General features: G+C 44.8%; 1 protein-coding gene across 2 annotated transcripts in view; it reads right to left on the bottom strand.

The window, feature by feature from the left end:
• Positions 1 to 13,607, bottom strand: part of LOC139409129 (fibrillin-2-like) — a 92,601-nt gene that overhangs the window by 36,628 nt on the left and 42,366 nt on the right. For both annotated transcript variants that reach the window (XM_071153870.1, XM_071153871.1), the window contains exons 9-10: positions 10,065 to 10,190; positions 1,734 to 1,886 (exon numbers count right to left, since the gene is read on the bottom strand). In XM_071153870.1, the coding sequence (XP_071009971.1) occupies positions 1,734 to 1,886; positions 10,065 to 10,190 (279 nt within the window). The remainder of the gene's footprint in view (positions 1 to 1,733; positions 1,887 to 10,064; positions 10,191 to 13,607) is intronic.

Raw genomic sequence — 13,607 nt, 5'->3', positions numbered from 1 at the left:
GTCATGGGTGCACCTCAGCCACGCTCAAGGTCCTAAATTATATCATAACCGCCATCGATAGGAGACAATACTGTGCAGTTGTATTCATCAACCTGGCCAAGGTTTTCGACTCTGTCAATCACCACATTCTTATCAGCAGACTCAACAGGCTTGGTTTCTCAAATGACTGCCTCGCCTGGTTCACCAACTACTTCTCAGACAGAGTTCAGTGTGTAAAATCGGAGGGCCTGTTGTCCGGACCTCGGGCAGTCTCTATGGGGGTGCTACAGGGTTCAATTCTCGGGCCGACTCTTTTCTCTGTATACATCAATGATGTCGCTCTTGCTGCTGGTGATTCTCTGATCCACCTCTACGCAGACGACACCATTCTGTATACTTCTGGCCCTTCTTTGGACACTGTGTTAACTAACCTCCAGACGAGCTTCAATGCCATACAACTCTCCTTCCGTGGCCTCCAACTGCTCTTAAATGCAAGTAAAACTAAATGCATGCTCGCTGCCAGTACCTGCACGCCCGTCCAGCATCACTACTCTGGACGGTTCCGACTTAGAATATGTGGACAACTACAAATACCTAGATGTCTGGTTAGACTGTGAACTCTCCTTCCAGACTCACATTAAGCATCTCCAATCCAAAATTAAACATAGAATCGGCTTCCTATTTCACAACAAAACATCCTTCACTCATGCTGCCAAACATACCCTCGTAAAACTGACTATCCTGCCAATCCGTGACTTCGGCGATGTCATTTACAAAATAGCCTCCAACACTCTACTCAGCAAATTGGATGCAGTCTATCACAGTGTCATCCGTTTTGTCACCAAAGCCTCATACACTCCCCACCAATGCAATCTGTATGCTCTCGTTGGCTGGCCCTCGCTTCATATTTGTCACCAAACCCACTGGCTCCAGGTCATCTATAAGTCTTTGCTAGGTAAAGCCCTGCCTTATCTCAGCTCACTGGTCACCATAGCAGCACCCACCCGTAACACACGCTCCAGCAGGTATATTTCACTGGTCACCCCCAAACACAATTCCTCTTTTGGCAGCCTTTCCTTCCAGTTCTCTGCTGCCAATGACTGGAACAAATTGCAAAAATCACTGAAGCTGGAGACTCATATCTCCCTCCCTAACTTTAAGCACCAGCTGTCAGAGCAGCTCACAGATCACTGCACCTGTACATAGCCCATCTGTTAATAGCCCATCCAACTACCTCATCCCCATACTGTTATTTATCCTTTGAACCCCAGTATCTCTACTTGCACATTCATCTTCTGCACATCTACCACTTCCAGTGTTTAATTGCTAAATTGTAATTATTTCGCCACAATGGCCTATTTATTGCCTTACCCCCCTTATCTTACCTCATTTGCACACACTGTATATATACTTTTTTCTACTGTGTTATTGACTGTATGTTTGTTTATTCCATGTGTAGCTCTGTGTTATTGTTTGTGTTACACTGCTTTGCATTATCTTGGCCAGGTCGCAGTTGTAAATGAGAACTTGTTCTCAACCAGCCTACCTGGTTAAATAAAGGTGAAATAAATAAAAAATAATGACAGGCAATCCCAGCTATTCAAGGTGTTCATTCATAACACATGCACAAAATAACTCAGCAATTGAGTGCAAAGGGGAGTTTGGACTGTGGGTTAGAAGTCGTAAGTTGTGTGTGTGTCTGAGACAGACGAGGAGGAGAGAGTGTGTGTGTGTGTGTTCATGCGTGTACTCACCGGACCCTCTGACAGGGCACATCTCAGGGATCTGTCCAGAAGCCCAGCAGCGGCCCGTGTCACAGCAGCACTGCATCTTGGTATACTGGCCCTGCAGGTCACCTGCACAGCGCCCACTCGCTAACGCTGAGAAACACGTGCCCACACGCTGGTCTGAGGGAGGAGAGGATGGAGGGAGAAGGAAGAGAGAAAGAGAGTTGGGAAGAGAGGTCAGTTTGCTTCAGGGTGAGTCACTCAAATCGCTCATGATGTTGTAATCACGTTTGACTTCCAGGTCATGTAGAACATCTCATGTTAGGCAGACCATGTTATAATGCATAATTTACAATACTGTAAATACTCTGGTGACAAGGTACTGTGAGGGAAAAAAGTATTTGATCCCCTGCTGATTTTGTAAGTTTGCCAGTGAGAGACAGAATAACAACAACAAAAATGACAAAGAAATTATCTCCTCTGCAAAACATCTATAATTTTAATGGTAGGTTTATTTGAACAGTGAGAGACAGAAAGGTAACAACAACAAAAATCCTGGATAGGCCACTCCAAAAAGCACTCCTTTGTTGACTTGGCCGTGTGTTTTGGGTCATTGTCATGCTGGAATACCCATCCACGACCCATTTTCAATGCCCTGGCCGAGGGAAGGTTCTCACCCAAGATTTGACGGTACATGGCCCCGTCCATCGCCCCTTTGATGCGGTGAAGTTGTCCTGTCCCCTTAGCAGAAAAACACCCCCAAAGCATAATGTTTCCACCTCCATGTTTGACGGTGGGGATGGTGTTCCTAGGGCCATAGGCAGCATTCCTCCTCCTCCAAACACGGCGAGTTGAGTTGATGCCAAAGAGCTCCATTTTGGTCTCATCTGACCTCAACACTTTCACCCAGTTGTCCTCTGAATCATTCAGATGTTCATTGGCAAACTTCAGACGGGCATGTATATGTGCTTTCTTGAGCAGGGGGACCTTGCGGGTGCTGCAGGATTTCAGTCCTTCATGGCGTAGTGTGTTACCAATTGTTTTCTTGGTGACTGGTCCCAAGATCATTGACAAGATCCTCCCGTGTAGTTCTGTACTTCTCATGATCATTGCAACTCCGCAAGGTGAGATCTTGCATAGAGCCCCAGGCCGAGGGAGATTGACAGTTCTTTTGTGTTTCTTCCATTTGCGAATAATCGCACCAACTGTTGTCACCTTCTCACCAAGCTGCTTGGCGATGGTCTTGTAGCCCATTCCAGCCTTGTGTAGGTAGCTTCTGTGGACAGGTGTCTTTTATTCAGGTAACAAGCTGAGATTAGGAGCACTCCCATTACCTGTATAAAAGACACCTGGGAGCCAGAAATCTTTCTGATTGAGAGGGGGTCAAATACTTATTTCCCTCATTAAAATGCAAATCAATGTATAACATTTTTGACATGAGTTTTTCTGGATTTTTGTTGTTGTTATTCTGTCTCTCACTGTTAAAATTAACCTACCATTAAAATTATAGACTGATAATTTCTTTGTCAGTGGGCAAACGTACAAAATCAGCAGGGGATCAAATACTTTTTTCCCTCACTGTATAAACCTAGCTTCTTCTGGGTCACAATGTACGATTGTGACGGGAAACAAGGGTTTGATATAAAACTGTATTTTTTTGTGAAGAAACAACAACAAGTGGGACACAATCATGAAGTGGAACGACATTTATTGGATATTTCAAACTTTTTTAACAAATCAAAAACTGAAAAATTGGGCGTGCAAAATTATTCAGCCCCTTTACTTTCAGTGCAGCAAACTCTCTCCAGAAGTTCAGTGAGGATCTCTGAATGATCCAATGTTGACCTAAATGACTAATGATGATAAATCCAATCCACCTGTGTGTAATCAAGTCTCCGTATAAATGCACCTGCACTGTGATAGTCTCAGAGGTCCGTTAAAAGCGCAGAGAGCATCATGAAGAACAAGGAACACACCAGGCAGGTCCGAGATTTTGTGAAGAAGTTTAAAGCCGGATTTGGATACAAAAAGATTTCCCAAGCTTTAAACATCCCAAGGAGTACTGTGCAAGCAGTGGAAGGAGTATCAGACCACTGCAAATCTACCAAGACCTGGCCGTCCCTCTAAACTTTCAATACAAGGAGAAGACTGATCAGAGATGCAGCCAAGAGGCCCATGATCACTCTGGATGAACTGCAGAGATCTACAGCTGAGGTGGGAGACTCTGTCCATAGGACAACAATCAGTCGTATATTGCACAAATCTGGCCTTTATGGAAGAGTGGCAAGAAGAAAGCCATTTCTTAAAGATATCCATAAAAAGTGTCGTTTAAAGTTTGCCACAAGCCACCTGGGAGACACACCAAACATGAAGAAGGTGCTCTGGTCAATTTGAACTTTTTGGCAACAATGCAAAACGTTATGTTTGGCGTAAAAGCAACACAGCTTCCCCACTGTCAAACATGGTGGTGGCAGCATCATGGTTTGGGCCTGCTTTTCTTCAGCAGGGACAGGGAAGATGGTTAAAATTGATGGGAAGATGGAAAAATACAGTTTGAAATATCCAACAAATGTCGTTCCACTTCATGATTGTGTCCCACTTGTTGTTGATTCTTCACAAAAAAATACAGTTTTATATCTTTATGTTTGAAGCCTGAAATGTGGCAAAAGGTCGCAAAGTTCAAGGGGGCCGAATACTTTTGCAAGGCACTGTACATTCTTCAGGATCACAAGACAATTCAAAAGCTTTTAGCACAAAAAAGCTTGACAATCACCTCCCTTCCACAAAGATGGTACGCAATTGGGAGTAGGGATGGAGTTGTGGCTCCTCCGGCCCTGAGGAGAGGTTACAACTAACAGCCGTCCCTCAGGTCAGGGTCAGTAGGCTGGGGGAGGGAAAGGGTGTGTTCGGGTAGGTGGAGAAGAAGTGAGGGTCCCTTGGTGCATGCGTGTGTTTGTGTGTGTAATGCAGATGAAAGTGTAGGTAGAAAGACAGAAGTAGACAGGGGAAATATAGAAGTGTTGTTACAAAGTGTTGTGGAAATATACAAAAGTAGACATCCTATGCTGTTGTTTGTTTTTGTTTTGATACAAAATTCACCAGATTGGGTCTGCGGTTCGGCCTGGATTTCTCCCTAAGGGGTAACTCTGCAGAGAGGTCGGCAGTATGATAAGGGAGTATAAGCAAATTTGCAAAATGGTTTGAACAAGTGTGTTGTTATGCTCTTTGACATTTGTCTTAGAAATGTTGGTATTAAGAAAATTGGGAATGTAATAATTTGTCACACAGTGAATAAATCGTCTGAAATTCCAGAATCAGGAATGTCTTAAACTGTTGTTTTGTTCTGTCCTCTCTCGAAGTTATGGCGATAGTGACTACAGGTATCTTGATGTATGGAAGAAATAAAATGACGAGAACAGCGTGAACTTCACCCCCCCCCTAACTGGCTGAAGACAGGACCTTGTTCTTCACCACTTCTACCGTGAGACCTGAGTCCGAGCCAGCAACCTGTACACAGCATCCAGTCGAAGCTATCAACTGCCTTTTCTCTCAGGAGTGCGACATGAGTCCAGGTGGCGTGAGCATGGAGAGAGATCCCGTCCACACTTCTCTCATGCTGCTGGTGAACTGGTAGGAAAATGGACAAAGACATAATGGACTGTGGCGGCTCAGGTGAGAGACATTATCAAGGGCCATCCACTTTGAACGTGTGCCGTTGGGAGGACGAACTGAAACACTTTCTGAAGAGAAACATGAAGAAACGCCAGAAGAAGAGTGCCGGGAAGGAGGGGGGTGATCAACTGTGCCTGTAAATTAATTTAGGGTTGCTCTAAACTGTTTATTTGGGGTATCACGTTGATATTGGAGGTTTACACACTGGGAAGCTTATTGCAATTTGGATTGAAATGCATTGAGATACCGATCTGTCATTAACATACCACTGGCGACAGTAAAACAGGGACAAACGGGGGCTGTAATGAGAACAGTTATTACTGATAACATGTGGTCCCCTGTTAGTAAATGTACATTCTAACCGTATCGGTGTGTGCTAAGTTCAGGGTCTTGAATTTGAGTGATAGACTCAACGTGGAGCACTGAAGACTGTCGTTCTAAATGTGGGTTGTATAACCATGATGGGGACATTGATAGTAGGGGTTTTGTTTTACCATGTTATCAGAATTCTAATGTCAAAGCGCATCAATACATATAGCTTTCTGGATGATAGAGTACAATTGACTTACGCATGTTTTAGTATGCTTATAACTATACAAGTGGACTAGCAGTAGTGACTAATATGTTTTGGGTTAGATGGAATGATTTATGTGCAAATGTTTTTGTAACAGGAGGCTAAGTACATACAGGGAATGTATTTGAGACAGAATGTTTGCATACGGGTGTTAGCTGCAGAGATAGTGTTGTGATTTCAGACACTATTGTCAACTTTCAGTGAGGAGTTGAAAGAATAGCCACAGATCCCTGTGTACCGGAGGCCACCTCACCAGAAGGGCAGTTCGCTGTAGTAGTAGCATCATATCTCCGGCAGAGGGTGCCAAATGATAGGTGACCATGGCTGTACATTCACACCCCGGGGTGAGGGTAACTTGACTATTGTCGTGGAACATCTGAAAGAGCTCAGCGGTGATCGCGCAAACGAACACCAATCAGACAACGATTGGAATCCGTTTGGATGGGTTCAGTCATTATTTGGTGTTATGGGAGATACAATATTTCATTGGTTGATTTATGGCTTAGTTATCTTTTTTTTGAAAAAATGCTTATTCTAACTTATGTTAAGAAATTGTGTAGCAGAACCGTTGACACTATTCCCACCATGCCATTACTGACCCCTGAACCCAATTTACTTTCCTATGCCTGATTACATGCCTGATGAAGACGGTGATAATCCATAACACCAAGGTAAAAACATTGAGTTAATTTTGCAGCATGTTCATAAGCCATGCCCACGATGCGGGTCATGTAAATGGTGCTCACATGATAATGTAGACAGTGTCAACGAGGCGGGTCATGTAAATGGTGCTCACATGGTAATGTAGACAGTGTCAACGAGGCGGGTCATGTAAATGGTGCTCACATGGTAATGTAGACAGTGTCAACGAGGCGGGTCATGTAAATGGTGCTCACATGGTAATGTAGACAGTGTCAACGAGGCGGGTCATGTAAATGGTGCTCACATGGTAATGTAGACAGTGTCAACGAGGCGGGTCATGTAAATGGTGCTCACATGGTAATGTAGACAGCGTCAACGAGGCGATTCGATTCAAATCAAACCAAATGTTATTTGTCACATCCTCCGAATGCAACACCTTACAGTGAAATGATTGCCTTGTGTCTGGGGATGAAGCGTGTACTGATGTTTAATTCATGTTCCTTTCCCCTTTCTGAGAGTGAATTGCACTATGTGAAGGTTTGAAACTCAATGACAACGGAGGTCATTTACAACTGTAATCTGCTAAGTGTAAGAAAGTCTTTCCTTTTCCCTCTTTCCAAATCATGTTAATGTTTGTTTGATGAAAATGCTTTTTTTTCTCCATTAGGTTGAGACTTAGTCTCAAAAGGGAGTAAATGTTTTGGAAAATTACACAATTAGACATAATATGCTGTTTTTACCATTGTCCATTGTTATATGCAAGTGTTTTTTTTTCTGAAGCAGGCTTGTTGTCTTGTGTCTTAGTTATATGTCTGGGCGTACAGATAAGAGCCGGGTGCGACCTCAGTATGTGACATCCCGTTTTTACTATCTGCAGGAACTCCTCTGTGTGGAAACTTGCAGGAAGGAACAGACAATGGTGGCAAAGTCAGCTATCTTAATCTACACAGACAAGCTAAACGCCTTTTATACACTATGTTCCCCACCCCTGTTTGCACACATCTGCTAACTGCCACAGAGACAAAGAGATGAGACTTTTCTATAAAAGCTGAGAGCCAACTCTGTTCGTTGGGCCTTAACTATGCACTGTTGAAGTGCATAGTTAATTACTCCATTTTTGCAAATCTTATTATAAAGTTGTTGTTTGAAGATTCTGCAGTCTTTTCCCTTCGAACAGATCAAATCCCCTACAGGAGGGAGACGTGCAAGTCGATTAACTTGTCTAATGAGCTAGCAGTCCGGAATTAATCAGTTCCATGTGGAGCAATCCTGGACAATTATATTGGACATGAGAAGCTCTGTGTCTGGAGCTTATAGACTTGCACTTTAAACTGCCCAACTTTCCCTCCCTCCTTCCCAAGGGACCAACCCAGCTGGGGGCAGAATTGTGGGGCGGTGAGGGGTGGGTGGGAACAGGCCATTAGAGGGAAGGAGAGTGGGTGAGGGAACGGAATGGAAGGGAGGGCGGTGATGGGGATGATGATGACTTAAATTGGAACCAGACCCGTAGCTAGCTAGCTAGCTAGCCTTTACAGAACAGCACAACTGCATGCTTTATTTTATACAGACTGGGTTTTCACAATGCGACGGATGAGGCATTAGGGCTGATTAGTGTCGGGCTCAACAGGTCCCTCCGGTCTGCTTCTCCACGCTACGCTGTCCCAGAATAACGCCAGCCCAGGGCCAGGGGAGGCATGCAAGAAATCAGCTCGGCTAGAGCCGACATTCCTGGACCTGGAGCCCCTCGCTCACCTCATGTGTAGCTTCTTAGTCTACCTCCACTCGCAAAACGCACCCAAGCAAACAGGGCCGAGTCGGTCGACTCACACAGGGGAGCCAGCCACAGCATGGGTCTGGCTGGAGCCGAGGATATACGGCGGGATGTGTCAATGTGTCAGACAGGGCCTGAAATCACAGCTCTCTTTTATTTGTTCCTGGGGACTCAGTTCACCGGGTTACACTAGACAGATGGATGGGCACTCTGGGTGAGAAAGAGAAAACGGGGTAAGACAAAAAGGGGCATGGAGGGGAGAGGGAGAAAGCAAGAGAGCGAGGGGGCAGAGAAAGAAAGAGAGGGGGATGGGAGGAATGTTAGCAGAAAGAAATATCTCCAGTGTGACCCAGTAGAGTCCAGTCTCTCCTCAATCTCCCCCTGACGAGAGAGAGAGAGAGAGAGAGAGCGAGAGAGCGAGAGAGAGAGAGAGAGAGAGAGAGAGAGAGAGAGAGAGAGAGAGAGAGATGGTGGGGGGGGACAAAAACGAAGGAGTCTACTGGGTCAAATAAGAGAGAATTGGGGGAAGACAGAGAGATAGAAGTGAGATGAGAGAGAGAGAGAGAGAGCGCGAGCAAGCGAGAAAGAGAGGGAGTCTACTGGGTCAAAGAGTAGAGCAGGCTGGGAAAGACAGCAAAGACAGATGAGAAAGCGATCCAGAGCGATAGAGTCTTCTTGGTCAAAGTGAAGTGAGAGCAAGAGACCCAGTTTAACTTGTTGAACCATCCCATATGTCTCCCTCTCCTCCCGCCACCACCCCCCTGTTCTTACCTCAGTGGACCGTCATTTTCCACACGCATGTTCCCAATCAGGCTACGCTTCCCTCTCCCTTCCCCTTGTCCCTCTCGCCCACTCCTCTACCCCTTTGTTCCGGCACTGAACAACAGAGAACGGGGATAGTTTGGATAGTTTTCTCCTCTCTCCTCCCCCTCTCTTTCTCCCCTCTTCTCTGGCTCGTCTTGCTTGTTGTCGTGGTGGTGTCAGCTTTGTTCCCCTGCAGGCCTCTAAGTGAGTACAGATGCTTTCTACCTTGAGGCTAAACAATCTGCCACACGACCAGGCCAGGCAGAACAGAAAAGAACAGAGGGCTCCTTGTGAGATCATTGTTGACACAGTTCATTGTTCGCTTGGCATTTTCACCCGGTTTCCCTTTATTAGCCAAAAGACAACAAACAAGTACAGCAGGGATATTCAGCAGATGATGGAAAATGGATCGCGTGCCAACGTGAGAGGAGGGCCAACAAAACTTTGACCCAGGAGAGAATTTGAATACCGCGTTCTACTGTCTAGTAGACTTTGGAGCGCACGACTATTCAATTAAAGCAATCAAGTGGTTCTACTTGGCTAGGAGAGGGACCGTGAGTGTAGGAGAGTTGTTGGACTCTCAATCGAAAGTTGCTCGAAAGCAACAGGGCCAGCTCTCTGGCGGCCATTTTGAGATGAGCTGCCAGAGATTGCATGCGCTCTACATTAGCACCTGGTAGTGTTTCAGGGTGTGAGTCAGAGAGGTGCTAATGCTAACTGTAATTACAGCAGTCAAAGCCGACCTGCTTGAGTCATCAGAACACTAGTCACAGGAAGGGATGGAGGGAGAAAGAGAGGACGGAGGCAGGGATACGTCCAGATGTGAACAGTCAGTGGCTAACAAGAGGGTGAAGGAGGGAGGGGTGTGTGCTGGGGGGGGGCAGCGGTAACTCACCTACACATCTGGCACCGTCAGTGCTGGTGATGTAACCACGGGGACAGGTGCAGACGTAGCTGCCGGCTGTGTTGGTGCATTCACCTCCGTCACAAACACCTGGGTTAGTGCTGCACTCGTCAATATCTGAAACGCACACACAGACAATTAGATCATTGGAGTTAGAGAAAACACTGAGCTTCATGATGGTCATACACTCACCATACACACGCGGTAACTCAAAACCCCTATCACGGGCATTATTTGGAAGAAATCCTTTACCTCGATAACAGCTGCTCAAAGTATTTGGATCCATGTCAAATATTTGAAGAAGTGGACAATATTTCATCTGTCAAATACACTCGAGGACCTCAAATAATAACTGCTAGTAACTCTAAATACAAGAGCAGGAACAACTGCTATACTGATTGAAAACAAATGGTTCTAAAAGGGTTCTTTGGCTGTCCCAATAGGAGAACCCTTTTTGATTCCAGTTAGAACCCTTCTGGGTTCCATGTAGAACCCTTGTGGAAAGGGTTCTACATGGAACACAAAAGGGTTCTACCTGGAACCCTAAAGGGTTCTTCAAAGGGTTGTCCAATGGGGACAGCCGAAGAACCCTTTTAGGTTCTAGATAGCACCTTTCTTTCTAAGAGTGTACTAGACACAGTCAAGCCAACCTGAGTGGAGGTCTGAAGTCTACAAAAGGAAGAGGCGGTCATATGGAAAATCTCTGGGATTGTGTTCCGTCAAAGACTCGTGACTTTATTTCACGCTGGTCTACACTTAACAATGTTCAACATACCTCAGTGGACTTCATAACTGTGGTGGATTTCAAGAGGTCTAAATGGTTAGAGTTTCCCACACACACATCAAGGGAATACTTCAGCTGCCCCGGAGAGACTATGGTCAGGGTCAGTCCGTCCTATCTGGTATAATTCTCCTGTCTTATCTGGTGTCCTGTGTGAACTTAAGTATGCTGCCTTTAAGTCTCTCCCTCTCTCTCTCCCTCTCCCGGTGGACCTGAGCCCTAGGACCATGCCACAGGACTGGCTGTCCCTGTCCCCAGTCCACCTGGTTGTGCTGCTGATCCAGTTTCTGCTGTTCTGCCTGAGGCTATGGAACCCTGACCTGTTCACCGGACCTGCTACCTTGTCCCGTACCTGCTGTTTGACCCTCTCCCCCTCCCTTTCTCTCTCTCTCTCTATCACACCTGTTGTCTCAATCCCTGAATGTTTGGCTATGAAAAGCCAACTGACATTTTACTCCTGAGGTGCTGACCTGTTGCACCCTCTATAACCACTGTGATTATTAGCTGACCTGTTGCACCCTCTATAACCACTGTGATTATTAGCTGACCTGTTGCACCCTCTATAACCACTGTGATTATTAGCTGACCTGTTGCACCCTCTATAACCATTGTGATTATTAGCTGACCTGTTGCACCCTCTATAACCAATGTGATTATTAGCTGACCTGTTGCACCCTCTATAACCACTGTGATTATTAGCTGACCTGTTGCACCCTCTATAACCACTGTGATTATTAGCTGACCTGTTGCACCCTCTATAACCACTGTGATTATTAGCTGACCCTGCTGGTCATCAATGAACATTTGCAACGCTTGAAAAAGAGAAGACACCTGTACCATGTCAGAAATAGAGTTGAAATGTATAACATTTGAGTTCGCATCCCAATATTAGACTTATATATATATATACACATATATATATACAGTGCCTTGCGAAAGTATTCGGCCCCCTTGAACTTTGCGACCTTTTGCCACATTTCAGGCTTCAAACATAAAGATATAAAACTGTATTTTTTTGTGAAGAATCAACAACAAGTGGGACACAATCATGAAGTGGAACGACATTTATTGAATATTTCAAACTTTTTTAACAAATCAAAAACTGAAAAATTGGGCGTGCAAAATTATTCAGCCCCCTTAAGTTAATACTTTGTAGCGCCACCTTTTGCTGCGATTACAGCTGTAAGTCGCTTGGGGTACGTCTCTATCAGTTTTGCACATCGAGAGACTGACATTTTTTCCCATTCCTCCTTGCAAAACAGCTCGAGCTCAGTGAGGTTGGATGGAGAGCATTTGTGAACAGCAGTTTTCAGTTCTTTCCACAGATTCTCGATTGGATTCAGGTCTGGACTTTGACTTGGCCATTCTAACACCTGGATATGTTTATTATTGAACCATTCCATTGTAGATTTTGCTTTATGTTTTGGATCATTTTCTTGTTGGAAGACAAATCTCCGTCCCAGTCTCAGGTCTTTTGCAGACTCCATCAGGTTTTCTTCCAGAATGGTCCTGTATTTGGCTCCATCCATCTTCCCATCAATTTTAACCATCTTCCCTGTCCCTGCTGAAGAAAAGCAGGCCCAAACCATGATGCTGCCACCACCATGTTTGACAGTGGGGATGGTGTGTTCAGGGTGATGAGCTGTGTTGCTTTTACGCCAAACATAACGTTTTGCATTGTTGCCAAAAAGTTCAATTTTGGTTTCATCTGACCAGAGCACCTTCTTCCACATGTTTGGTGTGTCTCCCAGGTGGCTTGTGGCAAACTTTAAACAACACTTTTTATGGATATCTTTAAGAAATGGCTTTCTTCTTGCCACTCTTCCATAAAGGCCAGATTTGTGCAATATACGACTGATTGTTGTCCTATGGACAGAGTCTCCCACCTCAGCTGTAGATCTCTGCAGTTCATCCAGAGTGATCATGGGCCTCTTGGCTGCATCTCTGATCAGTCTTCTCCTTGTATGAGCTGAAAGTTTAGAGGGACGGCCAGGTCTTGGTAGATTTGCAGTGGTCTGATACTCCTTCCATTTCAATATTATCGCTTGCACAGTGCTCCTTGGGATGTTTAAAGCTTGGGAAATCTTTTTGTATCCAAATCCGGCTTTAAACTTCTTCACAACAGTATCTCGAACCTGCCTGGTGTGTTCCTTGTTCTTCATGATGCTCTCTGCGCTTTTAACAGACCTCTGAGACTATCACAGTGCCGGTGCATTTATACGGAGACTTGATTACACACAGGTGGATTGTATTTATCATCATTAGTCATTTAGGTCAACATTGGATCATTCAGAGATCCTCACTGAACTTCTGGAGAGAGTTTGCTGCACTGAAAGTAAAGGGGCTGAATAATTTTGCACGCCCAATTTTTCAGTTTTTGATTTGTTAAAAAAGTTTGAAATATCCAATAAATGTCGTTCCACTTCATGATTGTGTCTCACTTGTTGTTGATTCTTCACAAAAAAATACAGTTTTATATCTTTATGTTTGAAGCCTGAAATGTGGCAAAAGGTCGCAAAGTTCAAGGGGCCCGAATACTTTCGCAAGGCACTGTATATATATAAATCACAGAAGACTGAAATATAATAAAAGTTTGACACAGAAACACTGGATTTTCGGCAGCTAAAATATGAATAACATTCCACCCATAAGGCCACTAGATAATTTGACTACAGGAAAGGGCTACTGACCATGTACTCTTATAATCTCTACCGGGAACTGTCAGAAGAGGACTGGCCACCCATCAGAGCCTG

The sequence above is a fragment of the Oncorhynchus clarkii genome, chromosome 5, assembly GCF_045791955.1.
Source record: "Oncorhynchus clarkii lewisi isolate Uvic-CL-2024 chromosome 5, UVic_Ocla_1.0, whole genome shotgun sequence".
NCBI lineage: Eukaryota > Metazoa > Chordata > Actinopteri > Salmoniformes > Salmonidae > Oncorhynchus > Oncorhynchus clarkii.
The sequence above is the reverse complement of the archived record's forward strand: the minus strand, read 5'-3'. Positions and strand labels throughout refer to the sequence as shown.